General features: G+C 38.1%; 1 protein-coding gene across 1 annotated transcript in view; it reads left to right on the forward strand.

Moving 5' to 3' along the window:
- TRIM24 (tripartite motif containing 24) overlaps window positions 1-24,103 on the forward strand; it is a 65,680-nt gene that overhangs the window by 31,972 nt on the left and 9,605 nt on the right. Inside the window, exons 3-13 of the mRNA XM_049821823.1 lie at window positions 3,495-3,642; window positions 5,988-6,120; window positions 7,441-7,557; window positions 8,716-8,830; window positions 9,530-9,676; window positions 13,618-13,735; window positions 16,451-16,716; window positions 17,365-17,529; window positions 19,090-19,269; window positions 21,121-21,256; window positions 23,055-23,127. Of these exons, the coding sequence (XP_049677780.1) occupies window positions 3,495-3,642; window positions 5,988-6,120; window positions 7,441-7,557; window positions 8,716-8,830; window positions 9,530-9,676; window positions 13,618-13,735; window positions 16,451-16,716; window positions 17,365-17,529; window positions 19,090-19,269; window positions 21,121-21,256; window positions 23,055-23,127 (1,598 nt within the window). The remainder of the gene's footprint in view (window positions 1-3,494; window positions 3,643-5,987; window positions 6,121-7,440; window positions 7,558-8,715; window positions 8,831-9,529; window positions 9,677-13,617; window positions 13,736-16,450; window positions 16,717-17,364; window positions 17,530-19,089; window positions 19,270-21,120; window positions 21,257-23,054; window positions 23,128-24,103) is intronic.

A 24,103-nucleotide genomic window follows, 5' to 3' on the forward strand; every position in this document is an offset into this window, starting at 1 on the left:
CAGACGAGACTGTCCCAGAAGACAGGTGCTGTCTTTTAGTGATTTTGTATGTGCCAAGAGATAGTTATGTAAGTATTAGCATCAATTGGGTTTGGATCCAATAGGGGAAACCATTGCATCTAATTTACACTGGCAAAGTTTGTAACGTTGGTTCACTGAATATTCCTTTGGACTACTTTGCTCTCTTCCTTTGAAACTTGGAAACCTTAGCTTGCTTATTTAATCTCATTAATACTCAAAGTATATTTAATTGGAAGAGCGGTTAGTTACTACAGTAGCTGTGAATACAGCTCTATTACCTCAACTCTTGCATGTAAATCTGTTTTAAGTAAATATGCAAGCTTTTACAACTGAAAAAATAATACTTACCTGCAACATGCTGAGTAATTTCAGCTTTCGTTAAATTTGAATGAAGGCTGAATGAACACTTCCTGCGGTTATACATATTAAAACTAGTAACTGAGTTAAATGTAATTACAAGGAAGACTCAATTAAAAATAACTATCTGTCTAACCAGAATAAAGCCTTACAGGTTAACTAGGGAGAGTTTTCTCCGAGATCACTGAAGCGCTGCTTGTATGAGTCACAAAAATAAGAGTGAAATAAGTTTTAGGTTTTGTAAGAGTATAGCAAATACTTACAGTAATTGTACTTCCATGTACTTTAGCTATGTGGCTTATTCTGATAACTAGGAGTTCTAGCAAAACCCAAGCTGTATTTGGAAATTTGTATTTCGGATAAGAAGTGGGTATAAGCAAATCTAGTTTCTACCTAGAAGGTATAGCTATTTTGACAGCATGAGTTATGATGACTCTGAAAAATTTTAGAAATCTGTCTCTCCCACTTGGTGGCTTTGAAGAGTATAAAGCTGGAATATATACTTTTGGGACTACAAAGGAGGAGTTTCAGTTCATTTGGCAGCACCTGATTATTGGTTATTGAATCACAATCTTCATCTCATTCCAAGTATAGCAGGTCAAACCAGTTGAAAAAAACCCTAAAATGTATTGAAAAAAAGAAAATAGACAAAGATCTTGGAATCTAGGAGGAATGAGTAACTTCAGAAATCCTTTGAACTTACTTAAATACCCTGGCACGCAGCAAGTTTATCTGCCTAAGTTTGCTAAAGGTGACCTGGAAAGGCTGTTGTGATGGGGGTTTTTTTCCTGTTCTCTGTGTGTGTTGGGGGTGGGTTTTGTGATTTTGGGGGATTTTTTTTGTTTTTGTTTTTAATTGGGTTCCTGCCTTTTTTTTTTTGTCTTTGTTTTGCTTCTCTAACTTAAAGAATGCCTGAAAGACTTTTTTGTTGTTGTTTTTTTGCTTTGCTTATTTTGTTTTCACTGTTGGGTTGTTTACACTAGAAAAACAAATATCCAATCTCTTATTCTTCACTCTAACTTGCAAAAACACCTCTGGGTATCTGGGGGCAGAGCATGATCGTACCTCTCTGGCAGCAAGACTGATATTAAAACTTTTCTTGTCCTGCAGTAGTTCACTGCCCAGTCAACAGTGCTGAGGTAACTGATCCTTGGGATAAAATGATGTAATCAATCTGGTTTTACACCACAGTCTTGCAGAGGTTTGCATTGGCACACCTGTGGAGGACACAACTGGCAAAGGAGAAAGGAGTGAATTTCTTTCATGGGAGTTTCTGCCAGAGAAAATGTAATATTGAAGTAATGTCTCAGTGATACTTGATTGTTCTAATTTTTTTTTAAGAAGCTGTGCTGAGTCCTTGAGAATACCTCTCTCTCCCCCTCTCCCTCCCTCCCTCCCCCCCCCCCCCCCCATAGTATTGAAATTAAGGGTTAAGAGCAGGTAAAAAATTTTCAATGTCCTGATTTCAATTCACTTCCTTTAATTGCTTTACTTCCATTTTCTTGACTTTTTTTATGATGTCCTTACTTTGATATTTCTCCCTAGTCAACTAGTCTGGTTAGGACTAGAATTTTTATTGTTAAGAGAAGAGGGGGAAGAAAAAAGAAAAAACAAGCACAAGATAAAAAAATTTTAAGAAGATTTTTAAAAATAAAATTTTCAGGCCTCCTTTTTGTAAAGAAACAGAAGAAGGGGCACAAGCCCAATTTTTTCTCCTTTGCAGGTCACCTTTAATGAAAACGAACTGCTTCAAACTCCAAGTGACAACAAAGAGGGGTCAACAACCCTTGTGTTGTAACTTCATTTCTCAGAAGATATTTGCTTTGAGAGGCAACATGATCCAGAAGAATAAGTACAGCATTGGGAATCTGGAACTCCTATCTGTGTTCAAATTCCCGTTCTGTCAGTAACTTGCTATGTGGCCTAAGGCAAGTTTTGTGCTAATTTTCCTCTTTCTTGAAGGGGAAACTGGGACATAGTTCTACATATATATTATTTCTCTGCATAGGATGTAAATATTTGCTTCTTTTGTAACTTAATGTACATTTATCTTGTGCAGGTGCAGAAGTTGGATTTTTTTTTTAACGAAACTGAAAACTAAACTAAAATCTAAAATTTTCTCCTTCTTGCTTCTGCTAGCAGAATTCTATCACTGTGATCTGTAGGATATAGCGATCTTCAGACATCTTGAAGCTTTTGTTTGCAGCAGTGCTAAACATTGATAGAAATGGATGGTAGTTACCTAAACGAGTACCTGCATAAGCATGCTCACTATTTTTACCACCAAAACCCCCTTGAAAGTATGACTACAGAGGCATTGTAAAGGAGGAGTTAAAAATGATATAATCTTATGAACATGTGAAGTGGTGTTGTCCATCATTTATAGTTTTCAATCTGTTGTTCAAATTGTGGATCCATAGGAATTTTTGCTTGTGTGCCTGTTGACTCTGTGCAGAGAGGTTTTGGTCTGCTCTCAGATTTGTTTTCTTTAATTAAATTTTTTCTCTAGCTCTCTTGGGTATAGTCCAAAGAGCCCCAGGAATTAACAGACCAGAGTTTGAAAATTAGTATGCGTTGTTTGCAAATCTGTTCTAGGATAGCTTTACTGATAAGCTTAACTGGAGTGCTATCTTTAAGTGGTGATGCAGAGATTCTTGGGAAGAACGCTGCTATTCAATACTGTGTGTACTTCTGAAACTCTAAACAGGTGAACAGAAACTAAAATTAAAGCATCTGTGTAAAATGAGGGAGGCTTCTAAAATCAGAGCAGTGCTGATTGTGTTGTGTCTTTTAGTAAACATTTCACAAGAGCATATTGTATATAGTAAACATTATATAGCTTCTAAGTGTGCAGTGTCGGGCAGAAAGTAATGGTTTGACTTTTATCATGTCAGGTAAAAGTGTTAGAGTAACACTGACAAAATGGCCACTTTCTTTGAAAAGTCACATTCGATTACCTTTATGCAGTTATTTATAGTGTTCCTGTACCTCAGGCAGTTTTCCATTCTCATTTCACTGTTTTCAGAAAACTGTAAAAGTGCACTGATGATATATGAACAATAGCTCGTGTATATTTTGTATTTATTTTAACAGTTACCTTTTTTTCCTCATGTCAGGTCTGCACAAGCTGTGAAGATAATGCAGAAGCTAACGGGTTTTGTGTGGAATGTGTAGAATGGTTGTGCAAGACCTGCATCAGAGCTCACCAGAGGGTTAAATTCACAAAGGATCATACTGTAAGACAGAAAGAGGAAGTATCTCCAGGTAACACACTTGATTTATAATTTCACAGAGAATGTGTGTCTACATTGGAATACTGTATTAGGCCACCCTATTTCTTTTTAAAGTGATAAATTTCAAAAATTGTGTTCCTTAATCCTAGTAAATGTAGAAGGAGAGATTCATTATGATATAACCCTTTGGTGCATATGAATTAGTGGAACCAGGTTATTTTTCTTGTTGGTAATGGATATGTTTTAATAGTTTCCTGCCTCCCAGTCACTTCCATTTCATTGCTGAAGGCTGCAACCATTTGAATGAATTCTGGTGGTTTTTTGTCTGCTTTCCATCTAAGTAGATCTCTTAAGATCCAGCTAACAAAAGAGGAAACTATTTTAAGCATTAGATGCATTAGAATGTAGCTACTGAAAAGGGAGACTTTGTCATGGCTAGGTGTACGACAGCCATTTTTCTGTCAGATATGCTGCATGGTGGTAAGAAACCCTACAGATTGGTATTTCATGTGATTTTTGTGCAAAGTGTTTTAAAACAATAAATACACATAGATTATCTTTCACCTGGTATGATTTGCAAATTATTGTCTAGACTTTAGAGATCAGCTGCAGAAAATACTTCTTTATGCATTTGGCTCCTCTAGTTTTTCTAGATGTCTACCAAATGGTTTATTTGAACTTGATTGTTGTATGCTGCTGCAAAAGGAGCACTAATAGACTATACTTTTTCAGCACTCTGATAATAAAGCATGCTCTGTTAGCAATAAAGCGTGCCAGACTTCATGTTTTAGCCAAGTATATTTTAAGTTTGAAATGTTTTGCCTTAAACAATGTTTAAGGGAATTATCTTGTGAATTGGAGTATTTTTCCTCAGTAGGATCTATGATAATTCAGGTTGGAAGGGACCTCAGGAGATGATCTAGTCCAGCCTCCTGCTTAAAGCAGTCAGCTATGAGATCAGATCGAGTTGCTCAGGGCTTTATCCATTTGGGCCTTGAGAACCAACAAGGATGGATGTGGCGTACAGTACGGCCTCTCTAAGAAATCTTGACTAGTCTCATGGTAAAGAAGGTTGTACTTTCATTCATTGAGAACCTCTTTTGTTTCAGTTTATGCCCATTGCGTCTTGTCTTTTAGTGACATTGTAGGACAATCATAAACATAATAGGATGCTGATAAACATTCTACCGGTTCTAAAAAGTCCATTGGACTTGCATGATTTATCTTGTAAATATAGATATATCTATATATTATTTTTGTAAATTATTATGTATTACTATAAAATATGTATTATAATATATATTTATTTTCATTCCATCATATCTAGTCCTGTGAATTTTTTATATAATGTGGGCTTTCACTTCTGTAATCTTTATTGCTCAAAGGGTAGCTTCCAGTATGATACTTTGGAGATATGCACTATATTGTGTATCCCACTTTCGGATGTGGTTAATCAAACGTGAGTACTGAGTGTACTTTCAGGAGAGGACGAAAGCAGTAGGCAAAACTGTCTGACTGTTAGGCTGAACATGACTTGGTGGTAGGAATGCTCTCTGTGCATTCAGGCCTCCTCTGAGTCTGCTGATCAGTTTCAAAGAATTTTCACTGAAGGATACAGATTGGAAAATAACTTCTTCCAGGTTTCATGAAAATAAGTAAATTAATAGGTATGGAAAAGGGACCTTATTGATCTGCAGTGAAGGATGGGCTGCGGGTGAAGCCATTTTTCATTACAGGCAATATAATCCTCATGAACTCAGTGTCCAACCCAACAAGAAATTAGGTTTTGTCAGTCAAATTGTTTGAAGAACAGTTTTCAATTCTATTATCTGGTGGTGTTTCCTGTGCTCTTTGGCATATGCTTACTAGAAACTGAAGTGAGACCTCGCACCCATTTAGAACGGCGTCCTGAAGGGATGTTAGTAACTTCTGGTTAATTATATTCTGTACATTTTACGCTTTTGAAGGCCTGTGTCTTGGTATCTTCAAAACCCCTTTCACCCACTTGACTAAGAAGACAGAGCAATGAATTAAGTCTGCAATATTCTCTTTCCCATGTAAGAAAGGAACTTGCTGGTTGTGCAATGTCTTTTGCAACTGCAACAGTACTGGCTACTCGTTCTGTAAATAGTTTTGTGCGACCGTAATAAGTTGTGGTAAAATAGCTTCTAGGCATTTTCCGTGAGAGAAGGTGTTAGCTCCATGCTTGATCAAGAGTGAGACGTTGCAGATTGAGCTTACAGCTGTTATATTCTTGGTTAGGTGTCCTGATACACACTTCTAGCATCTAGGTGAGGAATGTGGTAAGGAAAAACAGGAGAATGCAAATCTTTAATAATTTCAGGAGACTGGACTGACATCTTCCTTTATTCACAGAGGCAGTTGGTGTGACCAGTCAGCGACCTGTGTTTTGCCCTTATCACAAAAAGGAGCAGTTGAAGTTGTATTGTGAAACCTGTGACAAGTTGACCTGCAGAGACTGTCAGTTACTAGAGCACAAAGAGCACAGGTATCGAAACAAAGAGTATCTTTTCTGCAACTCACATCCAGGAAGATAGCTTGAAGTTGATTGTAGCTCTAGCTGTATGGACTACAGTCAGGTGAAAAAAGTGCAAAATAAAATTTTCTGCTCAGAAATGAAGCCCACACATAAACAGAGATTGTATGCAAAAAGAGTGTGGCTGATGGGTGTGTGATAGTTTAGAATAAAACCTAATTTTTCCAGTTGTTAATCTGGTGATTTAAGCACACGAGCTTTCTTTACTGTCAAGTTATTTGGATAGAATTTGTTGCTGTGCAGCTCATCAGAGAGTCCTTAGAAAGCACAGGGGCTGTGTTATGCAACTGTACACTTCTTTGTAACTTCTCCATTTGTTCTTCAGCAAGATGATTATATAATGGAACATTACCAAACAATTTCAGAATGGAGCAAATGGACATAATTTTTCTGTGAAGAGCCCTTTAAAAGGAAGAGTAAACCTAAAGTTTGGCTATACTGTACTTTGACAACACTATTTATAACAGTGAAATCTTCGGGTTGCTGTTCTTTGGTCGTCTCTTATCGGCCACAGAAGCTGGAAAGCAGGATTATAAACAACTTCTGGGTACAAGACAATAATCTTGCTGGCTAATGCATACAGTAGTGGTCTGGGACAGATGTACTCTTAGGTTAAATATTAATATGCTCGCCATACCTAATGCAGCCACCCAAAGAACTTGCTTGCCTGACCAGGTGAACATCAATAGGTGGAGAGGTGTTGGCCACTTTTTCTCCCTGGAACAGGCTAAACCTTGCTCTTGCAGAGTTGCAGTCTTTCTCTTCAGTTCTCCTTTTCTTAGGATTTATATCCCTTTCAGAATGTGCCACTTCTTTTTTTCCTCAAATTGTTGATGATTTCAGTTCCTTGATTTAAAATGTTGCTAACTTGTACTGACTCGGCAATCTCTCTTCTTTCTTCTGTTTCTACAACCTTATCTTATATGAAGTAATAGCTTACATGCACTTTCACTTACAAAGTGATGACTACAGCACAACATTAATTTTCCTTTTGCTAAAATTGGGCTATGGTCATGCAATATCCCTTCATATTTATGAAAATCGTAAATTCTTAAAAAAAAAAAAAAGACATGAAGTATATACTATAGATTCAGCTATATTATAAATAAAATATATCAGCATTTGCTGATATATGTTTCCATGATGACAGTTAAATTATGGACTCGAGCAGCATCTTTATTCAATTAAAGAACTCTTTTGTAAGGCACTCTGCTTTTTAGCAAGTATCTCAGACCTTTTGCATGTGTGAATACTCACTGTTTTTTACTACAGGTACCAGTTTATAGAAGAAGCTTTTCAGAACCAGAAAGTGATCATTGAGACACTAATCACCAAATTGATGGAGAAGACTAAGTACATAAAATATACAGGGAAGCAGATCCAAAACAGGTATGTATCGGAATTTGAGGTTAAAACTGATACAGAGGGCAACTTTACATACACTGTGATTTGTTGAAATGTTTAGATTAGTGCTTTTTGTATCTCTCTCCTTTTATCCTTCCAGAAGGAGAAACTATAAAATCTTCAGTTTGCCGTAGTGACTGTTTAATGTGCTTGACTGTGTTGGGTAACTCTTCTGTTCAGCCTGTGGACTTAATGGGCAGCAATAGCTTGGGTGCCGCAAAACAACTTATGCAATAGAGACTGTAGAAGGCAGTCTTATATTCTTCCCCACCATCAACATACTTATTTTCTTAGTGTAGATCCCTCTTAGAAAGTGAAAGGTTATGACTCATGTCATTATAATGCTTGTGACACATATTCGAAGACTTATGTAATACTTTTATGCTTGGGGCTGTATTCACTCGGTACTACAAACCTAGGAGAAAAATAAATCTGTAAAATGTGCGCTGCAGTAGGTCTTTGTAACTGCTCCTTCAGCAGAGTTCAAAGGCAGTACCGAGGAAGATTCAACACAGTACGGGATGCTGAGTGCAACTTGGACTTTTCCTCTCTCATTGCCTGTCTTTGAGGATGGTGGAGATGGAAAAAGACAGCAGAGACCCTTTTCTTCTTTTGCTGCATCTAAGTGGTTATTCTCCCTTGCATCTTAGCAGAAGTGATTTTCACAATATAAGAATATACTTTGTTGTTACAAGTTTGAGTACTATTGGTGAAATAGCGAAATTAGGAAATCTGTTTATTGTTTTTGTTTCTGGAGTGCCATTCTACCTTAGATGGAAATTAGACTTAAACAGTTTTGATTGCCATGGACCATTCCAGAAATGTGCTGGCCAATTAAAAATCAACAGTTTCAATTACAATGAGCATTTAATTTTTCTCAGTGACAGATGTCAGTAATTTTACAGATTTATGGCATTAGAATTTTCCACCAGTTAATTAATTTTATTATAGGTCACTGTTACTTGCTCTTTCTAATTCTCCCAGTAATTTTCCTGACTATAAGTATCTGATGGTATATGTATTAATTGGTGCATATGACCAAGAAATATTGCAGTCTCAGCAATGGGGAGGGGGGTGGTTGTACTGTTTGGAGGGTGGGTTTGTGAGCTAAAGAACATTATTTTCTATACTGTCTACTTACAGAATTCTTGAAGTGAATCAGAATCAAAAGCAGGTGGAACAGGATATTAAAGTTGCCATATTTACACTGATGGTAGAAATAAATAAAAAGGGAAAAGCTCTACTGCATCAGTTGGAGGTAATTTTGTTTCTATCGTAAGAAACAAAAATGTCAGTCTTGATAATTTTTTGTGTAGTTTCACATTAAAATAAAATCCATATCTAGCATTAGCCGCCTGTGCGTGTCCTATCGCAGTTCCAAAGTGGAGAGATGTCCCACACAAGGCATTTGAGCAAGTGGGGGTTTGGTGGGGAAAGGGAAGAGGGTTTGGTTTTTGGGGGGTGGTTGTTGTTTTGTTTGTAATTATTATCTGTGTTCCCTGCTTTGTGAATCAGGGCTGTCTCTGAGCCCTGTTTCTTTCTACATGCTTTTGCAAGTCATAATTTTATGCATCATGCACGAAAGTGTTGAGGTCAGAATTTTTCATAAATTCAGCAATCCAGTAGCAAATCAAAGGAGAGAGAATTGTCTAGAATGGATACCTGGAAAAAGATTACCTTTAATTGTGTTTTAGAAAGTGGGTGCGTATAGAATGGCGCATACATATACACATTCGAAAATGTGTCATAACAGAAAATGGGATTCTGCACAGAAACTCCTGATATCTTGAATAAATGTATACTGACTTTTCTGTTTGATAGCTGCAGTCAGAGGGCAGGAGTGCTTTTTAGGAGAGCTATGTGAAACAACTTGATCATTGTGAGTTACAAATGTGAAAGCTAATGCCTGTTAACTGTAAATTGAACCCTTTGACTGGAACTGCCTTTCTACTTGCAGACTCTGGCAAAAGAGCATCGGATGAAACTTCTGCAGCAACAACAGGAAGTGGCAGGTCTCTCTAAACAGCTGGAACATGTCATGAATTTTTCCAAATGGGCAGTTTCCAGTGGGAGCAGCACAGCGCTACTGTACAGCAAACGCTTGGTAAGGTTAGGACGATACCTCTCTCCATTTAATTAGAGACTATAGTCAAGGCAGATAGGCATGCACACGCTTGTCATTAACACTAGGGAATTAGACTTTTTAATGACTTTCTACTAATTGGAATATTTGTATATCATTTTTCATGGTTTTCTCTCAAACATAAATAAAGAATGTTTTTAATAATGTAGCTCTCTGGTCATGATTCTCTCCTGTTACGCTACCATAGAATTGTTGTAGATCTGCAGAAGTAGGGACAACTCCTTTTCTCTGGAGTGAACACCATGAGGCCATGAAACACTGGGAAAAATATTGCATGTCCTACATCATCACTGAGGTTCTTTTCAGTACTTGTTACAGCTTCTGAGCTCAGAGAAAGATGGTATTTCTAAATTGTAGAGTCTGATATCTAGCATTTTAATGTAAAAATCAATGTATTGCTTTGTTCTCTTAGATTCAGCTTCCACTAAAAGTCTTACATTGATAAAACTGAATTGAGGCTTTTGCTTGTCTGTGCAGAGTTATAAAGCTAAATATTTCAATGCAATAAGGAAACTTAAGATCTGAGTGCATGTGGACTCACTAAGCTGACTGCTCATGATGAACGGAAATCCTAAAAGACTTGAATTAAAAGACAAACAAAGAGTTGACCATGATTTGTCCAGAGGTTACTAGATTGTGCTAGCCTGATGCCAGAAATCTGTGGCAATCTTGAGGAAAGATGTTAGATCCCTTTTTTTTCCAATTCTTGTAACAGGATCACAAAGTTTTTTCTTTTTCTCATTGCTTAGCTGAGAACCTACTGGGGGGGGTGGCAGTGGGTTTTTTGTTTGGTTGCTTTTGGGGTTGGTTTGGGGTTTGGGTGGTGGTTTTTTCTTCCCCTTTTTTTTTCTTTGACACCCATTTAAATTCTGCAGGCTAGTGGCAGACTAGCAGATAGTGGAATATTACTTGCTTTTTATCAACTTACTTCAAGTAGTTAAATTCATTTGGCCTGCCTTATACTGCCTCAGCAAGTCATATTTTTTAATTACACAGATGTCGTGCAATGGAGTGGTTTAGATCGCCTAAAGAATCACCTCCAGTGGTATTAATAAAAAAAAAAGATTTAATAGGAACTTATATAAAAGAGGGACTTCACAGAATTTGATGGCAAGGTTCACTCTATTACTTAATTTTCCTTTGTGCATTTCATCCATGTATTAAGTCAGAGTCAAACTAAAATTATGTATGCAGAGACCAAAGATATAATAGGGTAAAAGAGAAACCTACGAAGAAAAATGGGGTTAGAATTGATTTTTTTGTGTTTTTTACAGAGATTGGGAATGTAGAAAGGTAGGGGAGACCCTTCCGTTGAGTCATGAGGTTCAGAGAAGACCCCTTTGCTTTCTGAACTCCTGTTGGAGTCTAGGTGCAGCTGGATCAACTCCTAGTCTCAGACTTGGGCAATGGTTTATATCTAAAGGGATTATGAGTATAATAGCAGCCTGGGATTCATTCACAGTCGAACAAAGGTCGTGACAGTAATTTAGGTGTAGATTTGAAAAGCAATGTTTGTAATATACTTGCTATAGAATATTCAGGTGAGCACACACATATGGATGAAGACACTAAGAGACATACGTAAGCGAGTACAAGAGGTATACCTGTTAAAAATTCCCCTTGAGCGCAGTGAAAATATTCACAGCAAATGCTTTGGCATCTTTCTCAACGGGCAAAGGGTCGAGCCTGAAGGAGTGGAGGGTATCAGCCCAAGTCCTGTTGGCTTTTGGCAGCAGACCTCCGATCTTTGCAAACAGAAAAGTTTGTGAGCTCTGAGAAAAGTTTGTCCCACTCAGAGGGAGCCCACTGCAGTCCAGGAGAGCTCAAAGGGTCTCGCTTAGTACCGCGCTTCATAGGCTTGGGAGATGATTGGCTTTAGTCATCAGCAAATTACTGGGATTCCAGCTGTGCTGGTACCATTTTGCATGAGTTACGCTTCAGATAAGGGCGGCTCCAGGGCTGTCAGAGAATGAGTTAAGATTCAGATAGGGGCTGCTCCAAGGCGGTTTGGAGAGGACTGAGCTATGTCCCAAGGTTGTTAGGAGAGAACAAGTTATCGCTGCTCCCATTCCCTGCCTCCGCTGGGCAGCAGGAGTCCTTGGAACGGTCAGTACAGCTCTGTGTCTTAGCCACGTAAGAGTTCCTGGTACGGTCAAGGGATGCTTAACCGCCCAACTCGTTACAGTTACGCTAAGGCCTCGCGAGACATCCCGAGTTCGTAGGTCAGCCCAGAGAGGGGGAAGGAATGCACCACCACAATAGAGAAAAAGGGCATCAAACTGCTTCATGTAGCTTGTAATTGCTTAGTGTTGCCGCAAAGACTTCTCTTATGTGAGTAAGAAAACAAGTTATGTTGCAGGCATCTTAATCTTACAAACATTATGCAGTTGAAGAAAAAGACCATCCAGCCCGTAAAGCCTCAGCAAATGAGAAATATTTTTCAAAAGAACAGATGAGCTTTAGGCTCCTGATTTTTTGCTGAAAGTTGGTTTTATTTGGACATTGAGTAGCTAACCTGTCTGTGGATATCTGGAATATCTGTTCCTGAAGGGTGATGCATAGAGGAGCATGTGAGACTTCTGCTCCAGCATATCCAACGACGTGAAACTAGGAGGGAGAAATGCCCAGCAGGCTGAAATGCAGAGTCAGAGCTAGGAGGCAATGTCTGGAAGACATCAGATTCCCAGCCTAGTCCTCTAGTATGAACAAAACACTGGTAGCTACTTCTATTACTGACAGGAGATAACTAGTCTACTCATGAGTTTGTTTACAATATATGTGCATGCACAGTAGGAGGAATATATGGAGCAAACTATGACAAGAATTGTGTGCAACCAGTACTGTTGACGGGACAAAAGACTAGAATTTCTATAGTGTAGTATACTTGATTTTGGTAGCGTACACAGAAATCCTAGGAAATCTGTATTCAAAATAGTGCACATAAAATTTTCCATGGTCATTAAAAAGATTTAAGTCTTGCTAAATGTTTTTTGTATCTGGTCTAAAACTGACCTGCCTTAAAATTGAAAGAAAAAACTTGAAGCTCTTCTAAAATTCCTGTGTAAAAGATAACTAGTATAGTTTTAAACAGATGATTTTGCCAAGTATGTCTTTTGAACTTTTCCAGGAAATTATCTATTAGTCATGAAAAAAGCCTGTTGAACTCTTAAGTTTTTTCTGTATCTGCTGTGTGTTATTCTAAAATTAGTACCTGTGTTAGATATTTCTACTGAAACAACTGCAAGAAAATAACTTTCTAGGAACTAGATAAATACTGAGCATTTGATAGAGTATTCTGCTTGTGTAATGTAATCATAGTGCAGTCCTTTGGAACCAAGGAGTTGGAAGAGTCTGAAAATACCTGTGAATCTCAGAGTTTTCAAAGATAAAGTTTATAAAATCTCTTCTTTGGCTTTCTGAAGAAAACTTAAATTTATTACAAAGGACAATTCCCTGTGATGATACTTGTTGCCAAAAGGATGAGTTTCGTTTCTTTGGAAGAGGACTGAATGGGCTAACTTAGGTTTTGGGGGGCTTGCAAGTAGTTCAAGTCATTGAATGTAATGACCATTTTCTAGAAGGATATGTATTTCTACAGGGGAGAATGATTAATTTTTTTTAGGTTGTAGTTGATTGCTTTTTAAAACTACTTTAGGAATAAGGGAAAGACGTTAAGAATATCTCTCTTATTTGTAGCTTGGACAAATTTCTCTGTCTTTCACCTCAATTCTCTAGGTGCTTGTTCAGGGTTTTTTGTTGCTGTTGTTTTTTGGTGTGGTTTGTGGTGTGGGTTTTTTTGTTTTGTTGTGGGTTTGGGGTTTTTTTCCAAGGTTTTTTATGCTGTTTGGATACATGGCTCTGGCCCCAGAGAAAAAGATAATCTTGTTTTTTTCCTGTTTCAGATTACATATCGACTACGGTATCTTCTCCGAGCAAGGTGTGATGCTTCACCGGTGACTAACAATACCATCCAGTTTCACTGTGATCCTAGCTTCTGGGCTCAAAACATTTTCAATCTAGGTATGATAAGGTTTTATTAGCCCTTTGGTGTCTTCATTCTATTTTGAAAGCAGCTTGCTTTCTGTGAAGATAAATGACCTCCACACTATTAATTTCTTGCGTTACTTTGTTAGATTTATTTCCTTACCTGTAGAAGACATTTAAAGTGTATCGTATGGGAAGAAGTATTATTTATGAATACTTACGATAAAGTATTAATAAACTTGCCTTGCTTGAATGGTAGGTGTGATGGTGACAATAGCAGCTTTCAGTTTCCTGGACAATACACATTCCTTCTGCCTTCTGAAACAAGGAACACAATCTCTAACCCATACAGTCTGTAACAGCTCTACCAATGTACAGAGAGGTGCAAGTGTATGTTTCTCTACAAAGGCAGAGAAATAAAGTGTTAAGGCAGTGCTTTAAGGTGAACAAGCTCCTTTCCCCATGCGCCAGGACATTGGATGGTAGCAGGGAAATTCTCCAAGTTCCTTCTTTGTAAATAATTTTGTTTGGGAAAGAAATCAAAAGTCAATCTCTTGTTTCCAGAAACCAACTGTCAAGCTGTGTGGTGATAACGGTGAACTGCTGCTAAATTGAGATGATGCTTGTCAAGAGGGGGCTTTTTCTTGTGTTTGGTTTTGGTGCTCCTTTTTTTAAAAAAATTTGTTTATTTAATGAGCAGCTGAAATATGTTCCCTTAAATTCTGAAAATTGCTACGATAGAAATGGCACCTCTGTAGATCAGCATAGGAGTTCTTGTAACACTTTATCTATTTAAGTGATAGAGAAAAACAGATCACGTTTATCTATCTGGTTTCAGAAATTGCAACCTTTAGGCTGTTAGGTCTGTGATCAGACATTGTTCAATTTCTGTAGATAAACCAGATTTAAGAACCACTGAAGGAAAAATAAAACAAGGTCTGATTAAAGAAACAAGTTACTTTGGGAATGGCTTGAATTCTAGTCAGGCTGCATGTTGCTGACAAGGTGATAGCATTTGTACACTAATAGGATAGCTCTCTTATGGATTTCAGAATGTATTTAAGAAAAAAAAACCAACAACATTTAAAGTATTTTAATTCCACAAATTGTATGATAACCTATAGTTTTCTAGAATAATAGAAGGGAATCATTCTCTATAGTTCCTTTGGGTAAGTAGCTATACTACAGATGTTAAGGCTGGAAAGATTTTTGAAGATGTAATTAGACTTGGAGAGAACAGAATGAAAGTGTGGTATGGGTTTGACAGTTGATTGTAGTACAGTCAACAGCATTTTTTGTCAAGTTAATTCCTATTCTAGAGAAAGAAAATAAAACAGATCTATTTTGACTGTAGTGAAATATTTCATACAGCTGTATATGCGAAGCAGTGTTAATTCATCTGCATTTTTCTCTGCTCATTTTATGGGAAGCACTGACTAGACCTGTTACAGGCTTAATAAAGGGCATTAGGCAATAAGTTGGTAGGTTTTTTCCATTTTTGTCTGGCATATTTAATATTTTTATTGATGACTGATGTGGTAGAATCATAATTAAAATGTATGCAACACCAAAATTACCAAGTGTCAATATGAAAATAGTATTGTTGTTAGCTTTCTGCACTACAGTATGTTGACTGGCCTAGACTCCCTCTGTCCCTACGTCTAGATAGGAGACTAGAATGATGCTACTTGCCTTGCTTCTCAGCTCTTGGGATGAAACAGAGGAATATAAAATACAAGACATTTCCTCCTCCTTCAGATAATCTACCCCAAAATGAGCCGGGCTAGTCTACACAGGATCCACAGAGACTGATGGATATGAGGAGAGAAGTGGCAGAGGGTGATTTCAAGTTCTACTGTAACAGGGATTGTCAAACCGCCATGTGGTGTACCTACCTCAGGAGGTGAACTCTCCTGGGAAGCAGCCTTAAATGTCTGGGAGAGAAGGGAGTATGAGGTGTCTATCTTCCACTTGTATTGAAAAGCTGTTGTGCAACCTTCCACAGATCGTTGAAATGTTTTAACTCTTGGTCTTGGACCGTAACTTCCCCTACTTCACTCTATTTTAAACAAAGAATGTATCTTTGTCTTTTCCTGTACAGTGTGCTATTTCCTTGAATCAAATCAAACTCTGTCGTAGTTGGAATTCATGTGTTTTGGATGAGGTAGCCAGAATTTTACATGACAGTTTCGTGTGATCACACTATATGTCTCTTCAGATAAAATCTCTCACCCAGCATTAAGCTCTATAAGTTACCTGTCTAGTCGAATTTCCGAGTCAGTGGAGAGAAATAAAACATCTCCTGGAGGTGCTCATCACATCCTAGAATTGGTGGTGTGTAGCAACTGAGAGTATCATTTGAGTATTCCATGATGTTGACTCAGAGGCCAGAAAGGATCGCAATACCTTTAAGTTTTATGATACAGTTGAATCTTTTGATCAGGTGATTGGATCAGGATACTCTTTCCCTTTGAAACTTTGCTCCCTTGCTCTTCTGGAGAGGCCAGGACGCCTTCCTAGGAGAATCCACTGTATAGAGGAGGCTGCAGCACAAGACAGTTTGCTATAAAATGGAACCAATTTTTTTCAGGGAAACAAACAAAATAAATGGGGTCTTCTATCTCATGTTCATCCATTCTTTACATTACAATAATGAATGATGACCACATGGTATAAAAGGAACTCATTGTGAAAAATATCATTTCTGCTAACTGCAATATTTTGGTATTAATTTTGGTTTGTTTAAACTAGGTTCTTTGGTAATTGAAGATAAAGAAACCCCGCCACATATGCCCAAGAGCCCTGGAATGGAAACAAACTTGCAGCCACCAGGCAGCTTACCCTCAAACCAGCTGTCTAAGTTTCCAACGCAGATAAGCTTAGCTCAGCTCCGACTTCAGCACATGCAGCAACAGGTCATGGCTCAGAGACAGCAAGCTCAACGCAGAGCAGGTCCAGTAGGTTTACCAAATCCAAGAATGCCAGGAGCCGTGCAGCAGCCTCCTGCTTCTCATCAGGTAAGTGATGACTATTTCCAGAGAAGACTGTCTTTCTCCCATGGCACTGAAGGACAAAGTATAGAAAGATAAGAAAAAAGAAAGAAATTAAGTCTAGATACATAACTTCAGATAGCTTCACCTTCAGCACACAGCTGTGTAAATGGGTTAGGGAACATTTTCTTTAGTGATAATTGAATGGGCATTTTAAACTTGTTTGGCAAAATGTGTGATAGCACTCAGCCTGTTTTTATTCATTAAAAAAAATAATCATGTGGTATCCAACCACATATAGTGCTGAGCTATATATTTTGTATTTTTGTCAAATGATTAAAAAGTGAATCTGTCATTAATTTTTTTCCAAGGCTTTTTTGCATAAAACTCCATGATTCTCCCACATATCTTTCAAAGTTGGAAATACTCTCACTGGCTCTTGTGATGTATCTGTATTTACTGTATCAGAATAATTCAAACCAGTCTACTAGGTTTTGGTTTTAACATTGAAAATCAATGTGTTGATTGACCAATCAGATAAACGGTGTGGGACTATTTGTTTGCATCTAACTAGTTAAGATTTTCAGAAGTTTAAAAGGACCACTTGGTAAAAATTTCTGGAACATTGAATAGATATCGGCTAACTTGCAGAATTGTTTGTTTGTTTTCATGCAGGCACCTCCACGCTTGATTCATTTTCAAAATCATAGTTCCAAGTCCAATGGTTCGGCTCTTCCTGCACAACAGATGAGATTTCCCCAAAATCAGAACCTACCAAGGCAAGCAATAAAGCCCAGCCCATTGCAAATGGCATTCTTGGCACAGCAAGCGATAAAACAGGTAGAGTTTCTTTTCCTTTCCACTGGCCGTATAGAAATAAAACATCAAATGCGTTTTATATCATCTTAGATTTCTAGAGTGCTTTTCAGGTAGAACAGAGACTGCATTTTTCTCTATGACAAGATGCCCACAGTTTTCTTAATGAGATAACTGTCAAATTTCTTTCATTTTGACGGTTCTAAACAGCTGAAGCATTACAGAAGTGAGCCTCTGTGTGTGCTATGTAGGTGTTTCATTCTCTTGTTTGTTATTACTGTGATTTCTGGCCACATGCAAAACTTAACATGGCCATGGTCTGCACACTACAATCAGTGAAAAGACAAAATAGAAAATCCCACTATTTAGCTTGATGTTAGTGACTTCACTAGGAACCAGGTAAAAGCTTGACTAAAAAGCTATGCCTGCCACCATTCTCCAGAGCATGCCAAATCTGAACTTTTACAGATCAGGTAAGAAAACAAAGTGCACAGTTGAGACCTCTGCTGAGTTAGACTGATCAATACCCAGCTAATCAGCAGCTGAACTGGGGCAGAAGCAAACACATCATGTTTTCTGGACGTTCAGGAAGGCAAATCTTTATTAAAAAGCATATTAACCCATGAGTTGTTAGGTATGTAGAAGGAAGGAGAAAATCTTGTCCCTAGAGGTAAGCAGGGAAGAATCAAATGAATCTGATCTGTGACCTGAGAAGTGGAGTAATACCATTCATGTTAGTAATGCTTATGATGTCAGAGAACTAATTCCAACTAAATTGAAGCAAGCTGTATAATATCTAAGAGAACCTGTAGTAACAAAAAACAAAGTCACTTCTAGTCTGTGCCTCTGAAAAGGAATATTCAGCTGTCTGAAAGCATTTCTTTCAAGTATTTTCATTATCTAATAATGTCTTTCTGAACCTCGAAACAGTAAATAGAACAACTGACTAAAAAGGAATTGAGCAGAGTCAAATTTCACCTACAGTTCCCATGAAATTCCATTAAAGTCACTGAAAACTGCATATGTCTAAATGAGAAAGAAATTTTGTCTGACTTGACTGTGCACTTCATATCATGGTGTTAAACGTATATGTGGGTGGAGACCCAGTCGGCGTTTCAAATTCTTAATCACTTTAAGTTGTTAAGGGAAGCACAACATCAAGTACTTGATGGCGTCCGAGTGACACTATAGCTATTTACTTAATAAAGCACTGGAGCAGTTGTGCATTCAGCCTATTATCTGTAACACTTTTATTGTGCTAAAACTGTTACGTTTCTCCCACAACACTGTCAATGCAGCATGAAATATTAATAGATACTTAACATTGAGATACAGCTTTGAATTGAACAGTTCACATTTATTTCTTCTACCCGTAGTTTTCAACTACTTGTCATCTTCCCTTGTCTTCTAAGATTGGTTCTTGAAATTAGATAACTTCAGAGTAAATCAGGATTTTCTGTTGGAATTCAGCTTCCTGAACTAAGCTGCTTGTTTAACTGCTGAGTTAGAACCAGTATATGCAGTAGATGTGATCTCTTGAAAAAAATTGATGCTGAATTGTGGATTATTGTCTTTTCTTTTTAGTGGCAGATCGGTAGTGGACAAACTTCAACTGCCCTTTCAACTGCAAGCAGCACAACATCTACTCCATCCAGCCCCACAGTCACTAGTGCTGTAGGATGTGATGGGAAGACATATGGTCCCCCTGTGATAGATTTGAGTTCTCCAGTGGGTAGCTCCTACAATCTACCATCTCTTCCTGATGTAAGTGTAACATAAGAGCAATGGTTTATGGATTCTATTTTGAAGTAAGTCTTAATGTTTGTGAGAAGTAGAAACCTTTTAGACTGAAGTTCTTGTTCTGTTTGTCAAAATGAGACAGTTCTAGAAAACAACAATGCAGGATTGCCTACATGTTGCTGGCAATATTCAGAACTGTTCTGGGAGCCAGCTGTTAGGACAACTAAGAAAAAAATAACATTGCAGGTTGTAATTGTAATTGGACTTGTTTATTTGGATGCTGCGTATTTTTTCCCCAGCCCCCATGAAGATACTAACAAAAATGAGTTAGCTTAGTTTTCGTTCCCCAATGTCCATAGATAGCACTGGTTTGCTGATGGTATTTCTGGTAAATATTTAACTTTTTAAAAAAATATATTTTTAACTCATTGAAAGGGCTATCTTAGGTAGGTAATAATTGTTGGTATGCTGGGTATATTCCTTATATAATTTCCTTTTGGTACTTCTTTATATATCCTCTAACATGCCTGTGAGCCAGTGATGGAAGGAGCATCATAAGATCTTTTCTTAAGCTTCTAAACTTCTTTTTTGTAGCTTCTTCTGATTGGTACGTGTTTGTCAGAGTCCATGTTAGAGCTGTTGAGTTTTAGTCAGTTGACTTTATTCTTCCAAATAACTGCCAAGCCTATTTTTGTGATCTAAGGTTTGTAGATATCTGAAACGTCATGGTTTTCTAGTCATATCTTGCTGTTACTCCCTGTTTCTCCCACCTGTCTTTTGTTCTCACCAATAAAATATCAGATTAAAGTGTTCTATTTTTTAAATAGAGTACATAGAGTACAGAATCGCAGTATCTGTCAGGCTTAAGGTGAACTGCGCAACACGATCATAAAACTACTGAGTCTGTGAGACATTTTAGCATACTGATTTTTGTGCACAGTGTTATGAACTCTTCTACTTGTATTTGGTTAAGTTTATGCTATTAAGATACATGGCCCAGATCACTGTAAATATGCTGACCTAGCAGAGGCTTGTGCATCCACTTCAGATAAGTCTAGCTTATAAATAGAAGTTTCAGTGGTCAATGCAGTTGATGGCAGTGGATTTGTGAGGTGTCTGGATAATTGAGAAAACTGATACCAAGGTGACCTGTTTTCTTATCAAACATGATCTTATGTATTGCAAACCCCCTAACATTTCAAAAGGGCATTTCTCTTTTTATCAAACCAGAACGTCTAATTTTTACAGAAAGTTAGAATGGTAATTTGGGAGCCCCTAAAACAGAGTGCAGTTGTCTGGCCTGGGCTGTGGGTAGAAAGAGCAAGTGTTGGTTTTCTGTTTGCATTTTGAGTCCCATATGCATAGACCCTGCCCAGAAGGTATGTAGGCTAGATAGAATTCAGTGTCCTTTGAGGTTCTTCCAGTCCTGTTCAACACTAGTGGATTAATGGGTGGTTTGTGTATCGGTTACTATCTTTTTTAGAGTATATAACGTGAGCATGTCAAAAGAAGGTATAGAGGTAAAAATTCATCTCCTGCTTCAGTGTGTGAAAGCTCCCTGTCTGATGTAAGTCTCCTCTGTAGCTGAGGGAGAAAAATTGGCCCTTACAGAATCATCTGATCTGAAAATGAAGCACTGTCTGGATTTGGCCATTTCTTTTCTTTTTAGAGAAAGCAAGATGACCTGTTTTAAATTATTCACCTCACTTTTTGGATGGCTAAAGCTAGGTGAAATGCATTTTGGTCTTCACCTTCAAAATAAGAGTATGGCAGAGGCATGGAGTGGGTGGTGGTTGTTGTTTCTGAGGGGTTTTGTTGTGGGGGTTTTTTCCCCTCCCAACACTAACTGCTTCCCCTCTCTTACACACCTTATAGATTGATTGTTCAGGAAACATCACACTGGATAATGTTGTAAGGAAAGATGGCACTGCAGAGCAGAATCAGCCAAAACCCCCTTCGAACAGAACTGTGCAGTCGCCAAATTCATCAGTACCATCACCAGGCCTCTCAGGTAATTTGAATGTGGTGCAATTATCTGTTTAAGTGGTGTAATGGAAAAATCTAATGTGGCAATGTTAACACTGATATCAGAATTAATTACTTCTGGTTTCTATCAAAGATGAGAAATACAAAAATGAAGACAAAGTTGTAGGAAACCCTAGTAGAAGGTAAAGTTGAGACAATATTTTAGCACTGTGAACAACAGTAAGTGGCCAGATCTTAAAAACATGGAGGAAAAACATAGTAGATTTGACCAAATTGCACAGAAATCCATAGAAGAATGGCATTCTTAGGGGTATGCCAAATTAAAACCTAGAAGCTGTGGTAAGAGGCAAGTATTTGAAAAAGCAAGATAGGATGTTACAGGAGACAGTGACTACAAATGGCGACTTGGGAAGTTCAGTTGGATATTAGAAGATCTTTTTCACTGGAAGGGTAGTGCAGCCCTGACACAGGTTGACCACAGAAGTTATTGTTATGGGTAGCTGTCCTGCTTTCAGCTGGGATAGAGTTAATTTTCTTCTTAGTAGCTGGTACAGTGTATTTTGGATTTAGTGTGAGAATAATGTTGATAACACACTGATGTTTTAGTTGCTGCTAAGTGGTGCTTATTCTAAGTTAAGGATTGTTCAGTTTCCCATACTCTGCCAGCAAGCAGGTGCACAAGAAGCTGGGAGGGAGCATGGCCAGGACAGCTGACCCGAACTAGCCAAGGGGACATTCCATACCATAGAACGTCATGCTCAGTGTATAAACCGGGGGGAGTTGGCCGGGAGGGCTGGATCGCTGTTTGAGCATCAGTCAGTGGGTGGTGAGCAATTGCATTGTGCATCACTTGTATTTTCTTGGGATTTATTACTCTTTTTTTGTTTGTTTGGGGTTTTTTTGTTAAATTCCTTCATCATCATAATCATCATCATCATTATTAATTCTATTTTATTATTATTATAATAGTTATTATTATATTTTATTCTACTTTAGTTATTAAACTGTTCTTATCTCAACCCACAAGTTTTACTTGATTTTTTTTCCGTTCTCCTCCCCTTCCCACTGGGAGGGCGGAGGAGTGAGCGAGCGGCTGCGTGGTGCTTAGTTGCTGGCTGGGGTTAAACCACGACAGTGGCTAAGTGTCGGGGACCTGAAGGAGCCAGGGGACTCCTGTCACTGTGCCTGGTGGCAATCAGCAGCTACTCCTTGCTCCAATTTCCCAGTCTGGCCTGTAATGAAGCTATGTGAGCGTGAGTTCCCACTAAGCACTCGTGTAACGTTCGTGCACTCGCGTGGCATTCACGCACTGGTGCAGATGAGCTGAGACAGTTGGATAATGCGTTCATGGGCAGCACACAGAGCCCACTCTGGTTTCTCAGAGCCAATGCTCAGTGAAAATTCCTTCGCAAGCCTTTCGGCTATCTGGTTCCCAGACCTTTGGTCTCTTTCATCTGTGGTCCCCAGACCTCTTTCTACTCATTGGTTCGTCTGGCTTAAAGCTTCCTAGCAGATCTCCTAAGAGATCTGCTAGAATTTAATCAGGTAAGACAAAACAAACAGCAGTGATCAAGTGGTGGAGGGGTCAGCCAGGCAAAGGTACTGACCCATCAGCCTGTTACATGCAATGGGCCCTTTTTTACTCCTCTCCTTCCCTCTATTATCCCATGCTTCTCATCCTCTCATGAATTTGTATTAAATGAGATACGAGTTAAATAAATGACACTGCAGGAGAAATTTTCCCCAAAACTTGTGCACTTCTGAGTCCATCTCGGACTTGGCACAGACCTCTGTTTTGTTCTAACCCGATTTTTCTATCCCAGGAGGAGTCAGTGTGACAAATATACACCCTCCAATTCGTTCACCCAGTGCCTCCAGTGTTGGGAGCAGAGAGAGGTAAGGAAAGAGTGGGAGAGAAGGAGATGTAACTTCCACCTCCATAGAACATGCCTCAGTCTCTTCTCTCATTAATGCATATAGAAGTCACTGCCTCACCTTCTCTTGTTAACAGGCCAGGCCTGATGGTTATTACAGCGCTCTTTGCATTCTAAAAGTAGTGATTTCATTTGTAATGTATTAATAGCACATCTAAAAACGTATTGGCTCTGTAAATGATGGCTAGGTTGGCATTATTAAAAGAATGCTAATTCTAAATTGGGTTTTAAATTCAGAAAAATCAGCCAAAGGAAAAAGTTGCATATTGAAAGTCCTCGTGCAACTATAAATGACTTCAGATTAAGGAACTGATGTTACAAAGAGGGTTATTAAAAATTTTCTGCCATAATACAGTTAGTTAAATGAGAACTAGATACCTACCGAGTGTCTACACAAATGTTTATATCCCTTAGTGATGGAATATTAATGAACAAATAGGTTTACACAATGTTGTTTGAAGAGTGCAGATCCATTAATGTGTTCCAATAAATTAGAGCATACATCTGACATGAGATTAATTTTTCACGCAGAGAAAAATCAGATGACATTCATCCTACTCAAATTGGAAATGCAGATACTTTTTAATATAGAATACCTTTTACTCTATTGCATTTACGTGGTAAATTCTGTGAAGGACTCTTATGAACTGTTTAAATGTTTGAAGAGTTTTTTACTTGCATTTAAAAACTGTGATTCTATCTGCTGCTGCTTGAATTCATTTTGTTAGATTCAAAATTCTTCATTATTATTAAAAAAAAAAGGCTGATATTTTTTAGTTTGTTTATGACTAAACACGTGAAAAAAGGACAGATCTAGTTCTAAAAGTAGGGGCCCAGTTTTGGTAGAGCTGTAAAGCTGTAAAACTCTTCCAAGAAATGTAAATATGTGTTTTATCTGGCTGCTTCATTTGTGTGGTTTACAATGATCAGTTCAGCTC

The sequence above is a fragment of the Accipiter gentilis genome, chromosome 18, assembly GCF_929443795.1.
Source record: "Accipiter gentilis chromosome 18, bAccGen1.1, whole genome shotgun sequence".
Classification (NCBI taxonomy): domain Eukaryota; kingdom Metazoa; phylum Chordata; class Aves; order Accipitriformes; family Accipitridae; genus Astur; species Astur gentilis.